Source organism: Harpia harpyja, chromosome 4 (genome assembly GCF_026419915.1).
Source record: "Harpia harpyja isolate bHarHar1 chromosome 4, bHarHar1 primary haplotype, whole genome shotgun sequence".
Classification (NCBI taxonomy): domain Eukaryota; kingdom Metazoa; phylum Chordata; class Aves; order Accipitriformes; family Accipitridae; genus Harpia; species Harpia harpyja.
The window spans coordinates 47,563,112-47,576,947 of NC_068943.1; the positions used below are offsets into that span (position 1 = coordinate 47,563,112).

At 49.8% G+C, this 13,836-nt stretch overlaps 1 protein-coding gene across 1 annotated transcript; it reads left to right on the plus strand.

Moving 5' to 3' along the window:
* The first annotated feature begins 3,921 nt into the window (after nt 1-3,921).
* Nucleotides 3,922-13,739, plus strand: VPS11 (VPS11 core subunit of CORVET and HOPS complexes). The gene is made up of 16 exons (XM_052783832.1): nt 3,922-4,113; nt 4,506-4,654; nt 4,845-4,980; nt 6,045-6,208; nt 6,310-6,557; nt 6,962-7,163; nt 7,445-7,596; nt 8,560-8,746; nt 9,152-9,295; nt 9,788-9,976; nt 10,368-10,529; nt 11,006-11,145; nt 11,458-11,660; nt 12,200-12,371; nt 12,484-12,706; nt 13,458-13,739. Exons 1-16 carry the CDS (start codon nt 3,960-3,962, stop codon nt 13,620-13,622), a joined length of 2,790 nt encoding a protein of 929 aa, XP_052639792.1. The 5' UTR covers nt 3,922-3,959; the 3' UTR covers nt 13,623-13,739.
* Nucleotides 13,740-13,836: the final 97 nt, after the last annotated feature.

Consider the following 13,836-nt stretch of genomic DNA (forward strand, 5'->3'; position numbering starts at 1 on the left):
GGTTTTGCTCAGTTCACCGTTGTGTTGCTAAAATGTCCCTACGTGGAAGCATTGTTAAATTCTGCTGTAGACAAGTTAGGGAAGGGTAGGGAGGGGTGGGGGGAGGAATGGGTTTATTAAGATACAGCCTTTGCTGTATTTTAACCAATAATTATGGGGAAGGGGTGTCAGGAGAAGAAAATAGTCACTGTTCCCTTTATTGAAAGAAACTGGAACTTTTATTTCAAGAAAAAAAATTACTTGTAATTCAGGTGGAATGTCGTAATCCACTGGTCCCTAGTCAAGAGGTTGGTATTCTTACTGTTAACCAGCAAAGAACGTGGAGTAGTCCTTGAAAACATTCAGGGGAGGGAGGGGAAAATTGGCTTTCTGTTAAATCGGTAATTGGCAAACTCTCCAGTGGAGCTCAGATTTTGTTGAGAGTGTATTTTCTCTGGCTGTATGTGTGTTGCTGCACTGACTTGTGAAGAGTTTCATGAGTTCCGAGTGCAAAAACGATGAATGGTAAAATCCTGATTTTGTTGATTAAACTCAATAAAAGCTCCCTGGAACTCCAGTTTGGTCTCGTCTTTTTTCTTTTAACTGCTGAGCAAAAAGCGTGCTGATCTAGAGAACCCTGGCATATGTCGGACGCTTGCAACGAGCTTTGGAGAGAAGCCAATCTTGATAAATGGAAAGGCTGTCTGCCTTCCAGAGTGACCTGCAGCCACAAGAGGCATTCTCTTGCTGTACAGACCCTCCAGCCTAGGTGTCATGTGCTCTTCCAGGTTCTGATGCTCTGCAGGCTCATCTCAACTAGACTAGTAGACTTTACCTGGCATCTGCTTGCAGTGCCAAATTAGCCGACTTTGGCAACGAGAGTTTCTGTAAGGGGCTGGAGCAGTGCTGCAAGAGTTGGCTGGGCCTGTGTCTTTACATCTTTCATCAAGAGTCACCCCTGAGCTCTGCCTTGCTAGCTGCTTGTGCTGCAGGAAACCTCTTGTGTGTGCTGTGTCTCTGGTCACGTTTGTTCAGGGGCAGGGCAGCTGTGTGAGTTTCTCTTCCAAGGCTAAACAGAGGGTGTGGGATGTGGTGGGCTCTTCTGACCAGAGTGACTTGTGGTTCTCAGCTGAAGTATCTGTGAAAGGTGCACTGCTTTTTCTTGCAGTGATGGGAGAGCTGGCTAGAAAGGGAGGGAAAGCTGCTGCCATGCTTCAGTATATACATTAATAATATGTTCCCAACCTATGGTCAGTTCTCTTCTTGCAGCCAGAGTAGCTGAGCGCCATCAGCAGTTAAAACAAGGAGCAAGGTAAAAACTATTTGGGTATACTTGTGGCAGAGGCCTTATAAAACATACATGGTGCACACAGCTGAAGCGCAGTGTGAAAATTTCATGGCAAATGTCGAAAGCGAGGCTGCAGCTTTTCATCAGAGAGGTCTTGAAGTCATTGGGGGAGGGAAGAGGGTTGTCCTATTCAAAGCACTTCTTGAACCTTAATGCAGCAGTGCTGTGAAAGCTCTGAAAAGAGTTTGTAAGCTGTGACCAAGGCTATGTGACAGGGAATGGTGCGAGACCTTCCTGACACTGGAACTTGACGGCTGCTATCCGAAAATCTCACGGGTAATTGTCCAGCATAAACCCAGCAGTAATTGTGTATGCTGAGTTTCTGATTCAGTAGGTCCTGGAGTTCTTCCATCTGTTGGATTCTTTAGCTAGAGCTGGCCTCATAGGCAGTAGCTGCACTTGAGCAGCAAGCAGGGTTGCATAAAACTCGAGACATTTTCTCTACTGGTCAGTGAAGAAAAGGGAATGAACACTGGAAATAAAGTAATTATGAAGGACAGTGACTTTGGCAGGCTTTTAAAAATTTCTGTGAGGTATTGGTTTCAGGTGGCTTTGCTGTCACCTGCTCTCAGTCAAAAATTCCATAGACCAAAGCATAGGTGAGCCCTTGAAATCTGCCCAAATGAAAGTCTAATGATAAATTAAGTACTTTTAGTCTGGTTTAGAAGCGTAAACGGACATCTCCACCATCTTAGGAGCTCACATGTCTCTATTGGGCAGTGGCAGGAAAAAAGCCAGTGCTGCTGGAGGGCTGGGATGTACCAGCATCATTGGGAAGGCTGTGGCCGGCCCCAGATGTGGCATCATGCAGAGGACAGCACAGCAGGTAGTGCTAGAAGCGGAGGCTGAAAGTGGGACTCGATGATGCGCAGCAAGGAAGGGTGCTGCTGGCCTGGGAGCCTCTGTCCTTCCTGCTGCAGCCCGCTCCTGGGACAGGCCTAGGACTGTGCAGGACCCCGGTGTGCCAGCCCTGCCTGGTGCTGCTGCCAGAAAATGAGGAGCAGTGCCTGCAGCGGGACTGGACTGCTTGTGGGCTGGCGGGAGCGGGGGGGGGGGCTGCTGCTTCCCTGCAAGTGACAGGGGGAAGGTGCTGTTGGGGATTGCATGCTGTGCCGTGCTCCTGTGCCTCTTTAGTAGTACCCGGTGGGGTTGTGTCCCTGTAGCCAGCAACCCCCCCTTCCCACCCGCCCTCTGCAAGGTGCATGGTCACTGCAAGGCCTGGCGGGCCGATGGGCTGCGCTGTGCCAGGCTGCAGACACGGGCCAGACTGTACTGGGTCTGGCTGTAACAGTTAATGTTCTCCATAGCAGCCCATACTGTGTTTTGGATTTGTGACTAAAACACTGTTGGTAACACACCAGTGCTTTGGCCACTGCTAAGCAGCACTTGCACAGTGCTGAGGTTGTCTTTTGTCTCTTTTTTTTCCCCTCCCATCAGCAAGTAGGCTGGGGGCGCACAAGAACTTGGGAGGGGATGCAGCTGGGACAGCTGACCTCAACTGACAACAGGGATATTCTATACTGTATGATGTCGTGCTCATCAGTAAAAGCTGTGAGAAGGGGGGGAAGGCGTTTGCAGTTACGGTTTGTGTGTCTTCCCAAGGAACTGTTACGCATGCCGAGGCCCTGCTTTCCAGGAAGTGGCCTGCCAATGGGAGGTAGCGAACAAATTCCTTACTTTGCTTGTGCATGCAGCTTTGCTTCACCTATTAAACTGGCTTTATTTTGATCCACAAGTTTTCAGCTTTTGCTCTTCTAAGTATCTCCCCTCTCCTGCTGTGGGGTAGGGGGAGCTGAGCTGCTGGCCAGAGTGACCCTACCACACAGGCACATGAGCGAGGTGGGTGTCTCAAGGCAGGGCCTGTGGCCGATGCTGCTTCAGGCTCCTTGGATGCTACAGCACAGGGTTTTGACATGTGCCTCCCCTCCTTTTCCCCTGCCTCCTCTGCTGAGCCTGTAGAGGTGGCGACAGGCAAATGAATGCGGTCAGACCTTGCTGCTGGGCCACACATGGCATTGGTAAAGCCAGACACAGCTGTGAAACCAAGCTGGCGTCAATGCTTGTCCTTTGGCAGATGACCTCTTGACGCAGGGGAGGAGCAGGGGCTGTAGGCAATGCCGGGTCAGAGCCTACAGAGTCCCGAGAGGCACTGCCTGTATAAAGCGCAGTCGGGGCACGAGCCCTTGTCCCCCACCACCTCCCAGGGCCAAACTCGCCCGCCCTGGGCAGCACCGGTCCTGCCCGGAAACCCGTTCGCGGCGCGGTTTCCCGCAGGTAGTGAAGAGCTGCCGGCCAAAGCCACGCGTGAGCAACGGCTTTTGCAGCGACAGAAAAATCAAATGGGGGCGCAGGCGCGGGACTGGCAACCACAACAAGGCCGTGCCGTGCTAGGCGCTTGCCCGTCATTCCCCTCTTGAAGCACCCGCTGCCCCCTCGGTGGCGGCGGCCTGCGTGTGCGTACGCACCCACGCAGGTGTGAACCCGGCGCGGTACCGAAAGCGGGACAGCACCAGCAGACGCGCCCCCCCCCCCCCCCCCCGCCACCGAGGCTCGCTGCCGGGACCCGAAGGGGCGGGGGAAGCGATCACGTGAGAAGCGAGGGCGGGGGGAGAGGGCTGGGCCCGTCCCCAACATGGCGGCGTACCTGCAGTGGCGCCGCTTCGTCTTCTTTGACAGAGAGACGGTGAAGGAGCCGCCGGGGCCGGATGGGGCCGGTGGGAAGCCTTTCGCGCTGCCGCCGGGCATCGCGGTCTGCGACTCGGGCCGGGGAAGCCTCGTCTTCGGGGATATCCTGCACGGCGGCGGGAGGCGGCGCGCCGGGAGCTTTGGCCTGCGTGGGGCTCGGTGGGGCCGGGAGCCGCGGCCGGTCGGGTCGGGTCGGGTCTGCGCCGCAGGCGAGTCCCTGGCGCTGTCTAGCGCGGGCACGGCTCCCGCGTGGGCTTGGGCCCTCTCTAGCCGTGGGAGTGCGGCGGCTTCCTGCACTCGGCTGTCCTTTGCCTGTTAAAAAAACCCCGGCCGCTGGGTGTTTTGGTGCTCTTGGGTTGCTCTGCAGACGTGGGTTTACTGTAGCCTTACCAGAGGTCAGCAAGAAGCAAGCGTTAAGGTTTTTGATTCTGGTGCGATTGGAGGTGTGGGTTTGGGTTCCCCCCCCCCTTTGTGTGCCTTAACCGTGATCTACATATGGAAGGTCAGATTTGGTTTTTGCCTCGCTCCCTTCAACTCAGTAGCTTCCAAGCTTACAAGCTAAGGGTAACGCATCTGTACCAGCTGAAGCAGCACAGTATCTTGGTTTCTGTTGGTGAGGACGAAGAGGGTATTAACCCCTTGGTAAGTCAAACGAACAAGAGAGGAAAATGCATTTGTATTGGGGGGTCTTTCTTAAGACTACTGCGATTACCTTGTTTGGCCTTTGTTACCTTCAGTAGCTTGCTCAGTCTGGGCACTGTTACATTTGATGCTGGGTCTTGGCCGCCTAACACCTCACGTTTCGCTTATGCCAGATCGTCGTCATTTGTAGGTTAAAGTCTGGAACCTGGAGAAACGAGATGGTGGCAATCCTCTTTGCACACGAATTTTTCCAGCGATACCGGGTAACAAGCCCACAGTCGTATCCTGCCTAACTGTCCACGAGAATCTAAATTTCATGGCTATTGGTAAGTAAAACTAAACTGTAATAGCTTAAGAAAAATGTTATGGTCCTGACTCAGATGTAAGGAAAATGAATAGATAGCACAAAAACCGGCACAGAACCTCCTGACAGTTTTTCTTCTCACGCAGTTTTCATGTTATTCTCACAGGGAGATAGTCTATTTTGTGCTGTCGGAGAGCTTGAGAAGATAAATACATAAATTTAGCCTGAGTCTGTGTATATTACAGTAATAACTTTGATACTTAAAAGGGAAGCATATATTTTTAGTTGGTGTCATCTTTCCCCGCCAGTCAGTAAGATTACGCATTTATCGAACTTTGTACAAAGTTTAGCTTTTGTTGTAGTACGGGGAAAAAACATAGGTTTTCTGATACCTAATGTTACAGAGAGATTTTTTTCAAGCACTGTATAGAAACTTTTTTTAAAAGAAAAAAGCCAATTTCCCCTTTTGGATTTAACCATTCCTTTTTAATATTTCTTGCTTAACTTCTGACAGAGTGAGAGCAGTAATGCTGTGAGGTTACAAGCGCTTTTAGTGAGTTGGCCCCTGCATTGAAATCCAAAAGCTTTCTGTATGCGTCTTGTGGCTTTCCACCCTGGCACAACTTGCAGGACTGGGGCTGCCGGCAAGCTGTGAAAACAGCACGTTTTACTCGCTCTTAGGAAATCTTCCCCTAGTCTTTGTAACGGTGTGTAGTATGTTTCAAACAAGCAAGTGAATTAAAATGATAGTTACAATTGGTGGATGAGAAAGCTATTTGTAAAACAAAGTACAGACAGACTCAAACAAAAAAAACCCTGCGAGTGAAGTTTGCGTGTGGAAAGCAAGTTGAACCTTGCTGAACTGCAACGCCCTGTGTGCAGTCGCGTGACAGCTCTGAACCATAACAGGAGTAATCAGGGGTTGTTTGGCACCTACTTCTTGACACGAGAACCTGCGGCAATCCTTTTACGTAATACCTTGCTGGTGAGCAAGGTGTTGTCACTGACTGGAGCTGCCCTAACTTACGCTGGATAACATTTCAGGTGTACCGTATAAGTAACAGTTTAGTGTGTCCCCTTCACCAGGTTTTGCAGATGGGAGTGTTGTACTTACAAAAGGAGACATCACTCGAGACCGGCATAGTAAGACCCAGATCCTACATGAAGGCAGTTACCCGGTTACTGGCCTGGCTTTCCGACAGTCTGGCAAAACTACACACCTATTTGTGGTGACCACGGAGAACATCCAGGTGGGAAGTTAATTGGAAAAAACGAGACTCTAACTTGCAAATTGCATTGGCGTCAGAGTCTAGTTCAGAGCGATCCCCAAAACCTTGCGTTTCCTCTCTAGTCTTATATGCTTTCAGTGAAAGACTATCCTCACCTGGAGCTGGATACTCATGGTTGTGGATTGCGCTGTTCATCTCTCAGCGACCCCTCCCAGGATCTCCAGTTCATTGTGGCGGGAAATGACTGTGTGTACCTTTATCAGCCAGACGAACGTGGCCCCTGCTTTGCCTTTGAGGGACAAAAGCTGATTGTTCACTGGTATCGGGGGTACCTCATCATTGTCTCCAAGGACCGAAAGACTTCTCCAAAGTAGGGCTCCTTGGAACAGACGAGTTCTTTTTGCTCTTGCAGCTTCCTGCTTTCCCCCTCTTTCCTTCTTCCCTGTGAAGCTTTGCTCTTGGGGCCGACTGCAGCTTTCTCAGAGGTTGTTAAGATTCATCTGGACCCATAGATCGATTAACTTGTGTTGTGAGAGTAGTGCAGTTAAGCATGCTGAATGAGTGGGATTTTTTCCCAGTCCTATGAATTTCTCAGTCTAAGGCATAGATGGAATTTGTGTATAAATACCTGGTGTTTTGCCTCTAGGTCCGCTTAGTTTAATTGCCCAAATGGACCCGCATTTGTCTTGCTCTCTGGACATCCCTAGTTTGCATAGGTATGAAGAATTCAAGTTACGGTCTCCTTGTTTTCCAAAACTTTCTTCTGCTTTCCAGGTCAGAGTTTGCTGGGAATGAGGCACAGAATTCGGACAAACAAGTCCTGAATATCTATGACTTGTGCAACAAGTTCATTGCATACAGCTCGATCTTTGATGATATAGTGGATGTCTTAGCAGAGTGGGGTTCTCTGTATGTACTGACCAGAGATGGGAAGATTCACGTACTGCAGGAGAAGGACACGCAAACCAAACTCGAGGCATGTAAATCTGTTTTGTTATTAGTCTCTGCCTTATGTCTGCAAGATTGTACTGGCTCTGCAGATTGAAGAGTTGAACCATTCAGGTAAGTGAGTTACGTAACAAGTGACCCGACAGCTTTTCAGCATAACCAGTGTTATAAGGCATTTGGTATTTAAAAGCCCGAGCATGTGCGTGTGTACGGCACCCAAAAGAAGAAACGAGTTGTCTTCCAGGCGGGTTTGAACTTGTTTTGTGGGGTGCTATTTCCCTCATACTGCTCTTGCCGTGTATTTAACAGATGCTATTCAGAAAGAACTTATTTGAAATGGCCATTAACCTGGCCAAGAGCCACCACTTGGACAGCGATGGTTTGTCAGAGATTTTCCGGCAGTATGGTGATCATCTGTATAACAAGGGGAACCACGATGGAGCCATCCAGCAGTATATCCGGTAAGCGGGGGTCTTACGGAGCCATGACGGTGTAGTCCAGATAGGAGCTACGGAGGCCTTGGTTTCTGTTTCAGCCCAGGAATAAAACCAAACCGAAACAAAAAAAGCACGGCTTGAGCTGAAAACTCTGCCAGTAGAGAGACACATGTCAGTGAGATTAAAAGTGTCTGAAAAAGTTGCTTGAAAATCGCTCTGTACACCTTAAGTTCCCCTCTTTGATCATATTTTAACATGAATAATGAAGGCACATTGGGATGGAGTGGGGCCTGATGACATCATTATAAACAAGGGATCGCTCTAGGTGAGATGGGTGGTGTGATTTGACCGTGTATGGCAGTCTTCTTGGAAAATGCTCAAACAGCTTAATGTCAGTTTTAAAATGTCTTGGGTTTTTTAAAACTTGGAGCAGCCTGTTTTGGGGCTTCATGTTCGGTGTTTTTAAAATGCCACAAAGTGTTACGTTCCTGTAGAACTGAAACTTTGGAGTCCGGACATCTCGCGAGAGTTGGCATGTATTTTATTGTCAACTTGCATTAAGTGTCAGGATAACTGTGGCTAAACTGCTCCTTGTGGGCACGAGTGTTTAAAGCTGACTTTGAGTTATGCGACTGAAATGAAGGAAAACGTAGCTTTTGTTCCCCTTTTTTTGGGCTTCCCAGTTAGCTGTGGTCAGAGCGTAGTCCATCTTCTCACTGCCTCCTTTAAAGGAGGATTAACTCCTTGTGTGCTGTCAAGTGTCGTCCCGATGGCAGCCTTCGTAGAGGGTTGTTTGTTTCACTGTGCGTGCAGATGAATGGGTGGTCTTATACCATACCTAGCTGTTACTTCTGATGCGTAGCTGAGTGGTCCCACGTGGGTTAGTGCCTGCTGAAGTTAAGGCTTCTCTGTGCTCTGTTAATTTCTCCCATTTATTTTGACTTCCTGAGTATATGGTCTCTTGTAACGTGACTCTTCCCCTCCCAGAACTATAGGGAAGTTGGAACCGTCTTACGTTATTCGGAAATTCCTGGACGCTCAGCGTATCCACAACCTCACTGCTTATCTGCAGACGCTCCACCTGCAGTCCCTGGCCAATGCAGACCATACTACACTTCTGCTGAATTGCTATACCAAACTCAAAGACAGCTCCAAACTGGAGGAGTTCATTAAGGTATTGGGGGAAGGTGAAATCATGCAAAGTAGTTATGTCACCATCATAATTAAGAAGGGGTAGCGGTGACACTGTAAATTGGCTCCTGTGGGGCATTTGAGAGAGAGAGCATGGATTTGTCCCTCCGTACCCCTGTCTTTGCTCCTTTATTTCCAAGCTCTTGGTTATGTTCTCAGTTTGCCTGGCTTGCTGTCTGAGTCTGGAGTGTGCTGGCTTTTGCCAGTGTGACTGGCAAGCTAATGAGAGGCGGTTAGACCACTTCCTTTCTGCACGTGTGATCTTTCCCGTGTGTGAGAGGTACTAAGTTGTCCCTGCTCCGGCTTTCCTCCTCTTACATAAATGATTGCTGCTTGTGGACTGTGGGAATGTTGCTGAGGGACCATCTTTCTGCTTTTGTTCTTGTAGACGAGTGAGAGCGAGGTCCGCTTTGATGTGGAAACGGCGATCAAGGTGCTTCGTCAAGCAGGTTACTACTCCCATGCTGTATACCTGGCAGAGAAGCACGCGCATCATGAATGGTACCTCAAAATCCAGCTAGAGGACATCAAGGTGAGGAGACATTGTTGCTCCCATGTTCTTACTGGGGAGAATACCACTTCTCTAGCCTCCTCTTCAGCGAGAATACCATTTCACTGACCTCTTCCCTGCAGCTAGCGTGCTGACAGGACTGCTGAGGCAGCAGTAACAACACCTGCTGCTGCTGCTTGTGTGTTGGCTTTCCACTTTTGGCTTCTGCGGTAGACTAGGGGTGGAAATCAGAGGGTCTTGTTCTGTTTCAGATGTGGCTTTTTCCAGTGCCCTTTAAAAGGAAGGAGGGTCATTAGTGAGAGATTGATCTAAATCGTACTCTCTTTCCCCTGGGCCACAGCCGGTCTTCCTCTCTGAGGAAGAAAACAAGCAGGAATAGTGAACCAGGTGATAATTCAGAGCAAACGGTGTTTGTGGTGTACTCGCAGCATGTCTTCAGTGCTTTCTGTCCTAACCTCGAAGCGGAGAGCGGAGGCCATTGTCATGTGATTATTTTGCTGACTGCCTCCACAGAACTACCAAGAGGCTTTGTGCTACATTGGAAAACTGCCTTTTGATCAGGCAGAGAGTAACATGAAGCGGTACGGTAAAATCCTGATGCACCATGTCCCTAACGAAACCACAGAATTGCTGAAGATCCTTTGCACTGATTACCGGCCGTCAGGAGACAATGAAGGCCCTGGGATGCTGGAAGGAAAAAAGGTACGGTTTGCGTTGACTGAGAGTTGTTGCTCTTGAGTGGTGTCTTTGAATCCCATTTGCATTCCTGCCAACCCGTAACCTTACCAGGTGGGCACTGATAACATGAGACAACTCAACTTTGCAGCAAGCGAGTGCTCCTGCGTGCCTTGCGGTGCAGGCCTGATGTTTTAGGTATAATGAGAAGTCCCGTCCTGGTGTACTGGTAGTCCCAGAGACAAGAGAGTGCTTAAAGCTATTGCTCAGAACTGATTCCTGCCGTGATTGGCATCCTGTGCCGTGCTGTATCCGTCGTGTCATAGACTCTGGGAATGACCACTTGGTGCGGCAAGGAAGAAGCGCCAGTCTGGCCGAGACCGATCTGGGTGCTTAACTTTTTCTGGCTGTGTTACAGGCTAATTCAGAGGAGTTCATTCCGGTCTTTGCGAACAACTCCCGAGAACTGAAGGCTTTTCTGGAGCACATGACTGAGGTGCAGGCTGACTCTCCGCAGGGTGTCTATGACACTTTACTGGAACTTCGGCTCCAGAACTGGGCACATGAACAAGATGAGCAGGTTTGAGCTCCTCCAGCTTTGTGTTTTGAGAGGGACATTTGGTGTCTTTGAATCTGATTTGCATTCTTGCCAGCCCTTAACCTGTCCAGATGGGCCTTGGTAACATGAGGCAACACATATGCTGTGCTGGACAAATGGCACATAAATGGGAAAGCGGCCTGCTAGCTGGGAGAATATGCCTTTCAGTGAGGCTGAGCTTGTTTTGTATGAATCTCATTTAAGAACAGATTCTAGACAATACAACCTCTGTGGGCAGATGCTTCTCCCACAAGAGTAGCTCTATTTGCTTGCCTAGATCTCTGAGGATGCTGGCTGTTTGGGCGGAAGAAATCACGTCCTGTTTGCTTAAAAGGGATAGAGGGCAAACAGCAAAACTGTCCTCCTCTTTGAAAGAGCTGCAAATTGTGGTCAGGTCTTAGTGCAAAATGTTCTCTACGCGTGTGTTGCTCTCCCTGACCTCTTGCCCTTCTCTGTAGATCAAGGAGAAGCTGCACAATGAAGCCCTCACCCTCCTGAAGAGTGGAAGGTTCAAAACAGTCTTTGATAAGGCCTTGGTCTTATGTCAGATGCACAATTTCAAGGATGGTGTCCTCTACCTATATGAGCAGGGCAAACTGTGAGTGTTGCTCTTGTCTGTAGGGTCCTGTCCCCCCTGCCCCCACTGCAGGGATTTCTGAGCCATAAATGTCCCTGCCTTACAATGGTAACGACCTCTTTAGTGTCTCAAGATGGGAACTGTAGATTGTTGCTCAGCTGAAAATACCTTGTTGATAGAGCAGGGCAGTTATGTAGAGAGTGAATGACAGATCTGCCTTGGCTTCTGTGTGAATGTCTCGGGATTGCACGGCTGGGTGAAAAACAGAGGTCCCTGTAACAACTCAAAAGGAAAGATGGATTGTTGCAGCTGATGGGTCTCTTTCTCCCGTAGTTTCCAACAGATCATGCACTACCACATGCAGAACGAGCAGTACAAGAAGGTGATCGAGGTGTGCGAGTTGTATGGAGACCAAGAGGCTTGTCTCTGGGAACAGGCTCTCGGCTACTTTGCACGGAAGGAGGAGGACTGCAAAGAGTATATTGCTGCGGTGCTGAAACACATCGAGAGCAAGAACCTTATGCCTCCGCTGCTTGGTAATAACAACATGGGGCACCCCCAAAAAAACCCAACCACCAAACTAGTTTATAGCGCTCTCTGTAGATTAGAAGTTTGAGAGAAGCATCAACGAAGTTTGAGCCCACCATTGGAAGTAATAACGTGCTCTATAGGGAAAAGCAATGCCGGTCACAGGTCCCTGATTAGGAAGAAAGATGTGCGGTATCAGTCGTAGAGATGTCTGTACATGGCTTCTGTTCTGTCAGTGTGGGGAGGTGAAGGGCTTGCTGAAACTCCTGCTATGCCTTGGTGGAGAAGTTGAAATGGAATCCAATCCGCTAGATCCTTGCTTTGCCCTTTTTGGTCTGAGCTATCCAAATATGCTCCCAGTCACCCATTTCTGGAAGAGGTCAAACTGAAATCGAGTTTTTAAATGAGCTCTCTGATTCAGTAAGAATGCTGACTGCCTTTGTCTGTAAGTGGCCTTTTACAGGAAACCGGTCTGTCCAGGTAGGACTGACTAGTGTAGCTGCAGTTTTTTTGCTTGTGTTTAAACTAACATCTCGGTTGCTCTCAGTTGTGCAGACGCTGGCTCATAACTCCACAGCCACACTGTCTGTGATTAAGGATTATCTTGTCAACAAGCTGCAGAAGCAGAGCCGCCAGATAGAGCAGGATGAGCAGAGAATTCAAAAATACCGAGAAGAAACTACAAGGATCCGCCAGGAGATCGAAGAGCTAAAAGCAAGGTGCGGGACTGCGTGCCGTCTTGTCTTATAGGGGATAGAACCGTTGTTCTCTTTTATTAAGGAAAAACATACTTTGTCTTTCTCGCCCTTCTGCCTCCTCTCACTCTCTCAGTCCCAAGATCTTTCAGAAGACCAAGTGTAGCATTTGCACCAGTGCCCTGGAGCTGCCTTCAGTCCACTTCCTGTGCGGCCATTCCTTCCACCAGCATTGCTTTGAAAGCTACTCCGAGAGCGATTCAGAATGTCCTACTTGCATGCCAGAAAATCGCAAAGTGATGGACATGATCCGAGCCCAGGAGCAGAAGAGAGATCTGCACGACCAGTTTCAGCATCAGGTAGGGTAACGTGGCCCGTCGTACCAAGTTTAAATAAGTAGGGTTTAGATTCATTTACAGATCCCCAGAGGCTGGTAGAGAAGGGTAAGGGTGAAAGTATTTTGTAAAGGAGGTTACGCTGACTGTGAATAATGAGGCATTAAGCCCTTGGGTTGACTGCATTAGGTATAGGGCATAACGAGTCCTTGATGCTCTCCAAAGCTGAAAGAGAAACTATTCTCACCAGACCCTGAAATGGATCGAGACGTACCGGTCCATGTGACAGCTGGTCCACAAGTTGCATAGAACAAATTGAGGAGAAAGGGAAAAAAAAAAAAAAAAAAAAAGAGTAGTGTGAATCGGAACGGGGACAGGATGGTGCAGGCGGGGTACGCCAAAAGTGTCGCGTCTGCATCGTGCTCCCCAAGAATGAAGTAGCAAAGTTGAGAGCGGGGCATCAGCTGGAACACGTTAATGTAGGTGGAAGCTCGAGTAGCTGAGGCAGTCGCTTTCCTGCTTAAGATAATTGTTCGTTACCTTTTGAGCGCGTGGCTCAAAATGTAGGATTGGAACAAGAGGTGGAAGGGCCAGCGGCAGAACACCTTCGCAGGGGAAGCTGCTGGGGCAGCACTCGCCTCGAACTAGCAGAATAGCCAAGGAGAGGCTTTAGGCTGCTGTGTCTCGAAGAACGAGGCTGCGGGGCAGGGGCTGAAAGGAAGGGGGCCGGGGGCTCGGGAGGCTCTTCCTGATGCTGCTGCTTTGTCTCCGGCAGCTCAAGTGTTCTAACGACGGCTTCTCCGTTGTCGCCGACTACTTTGGCCGAGGCGTCTTCAATAAGCTCACCCTCATCACGGACCTGCCCTCGGGAAAGGCGGCTACGACGATCGAGGCGGGCCTGCAGCGGGAGCTGCTCATCCACGCCAAGCGCAGTACCTGACGCCGGCCTGCGTCAACGCGCACCCTCTCGGGTTGTACGGGCATCCCCGTGTGCGCTCGGGCTTCTTCACCCTCGTCTGTCCCTCCGCTCCCCCCAATAAACCGGACTAGCAGCCGGGCAGTGCGCTGAGAGTACCGGGCGCGCGGGGAAGGGCGGGGCCTCCGGGAGCGGGCGGCCTTCTGCAGCACAGCGGCCGTTACCGGCGCCGGAGGGT

Excerpts from the sequence above, each read along its gene's own strand:
- VPS11 (XM_052783832.1), top strand. The coding sequence starts at position 3,960 with ATGGCGGCGTACCTGCAGTGGCGCCGCTTCGTCTTCTTTGACAGAGAG. Across the intron at positions 4,114-4,505 it reads GGGAAGCCTCGTCTTCGGGG|ATATGGAAGGTCAGATTTGG; the intron begins ATATCCTGCACG and ends ACCGTGATCTAC. Across the intron at positions 6,209-6,309 it reads TGACCACGGAGAACATCCAG|TCTTATATGCTTTCAGTGAA; the intron begins GTGGGAAGTTAA and ends TTTCCTCTCTAG.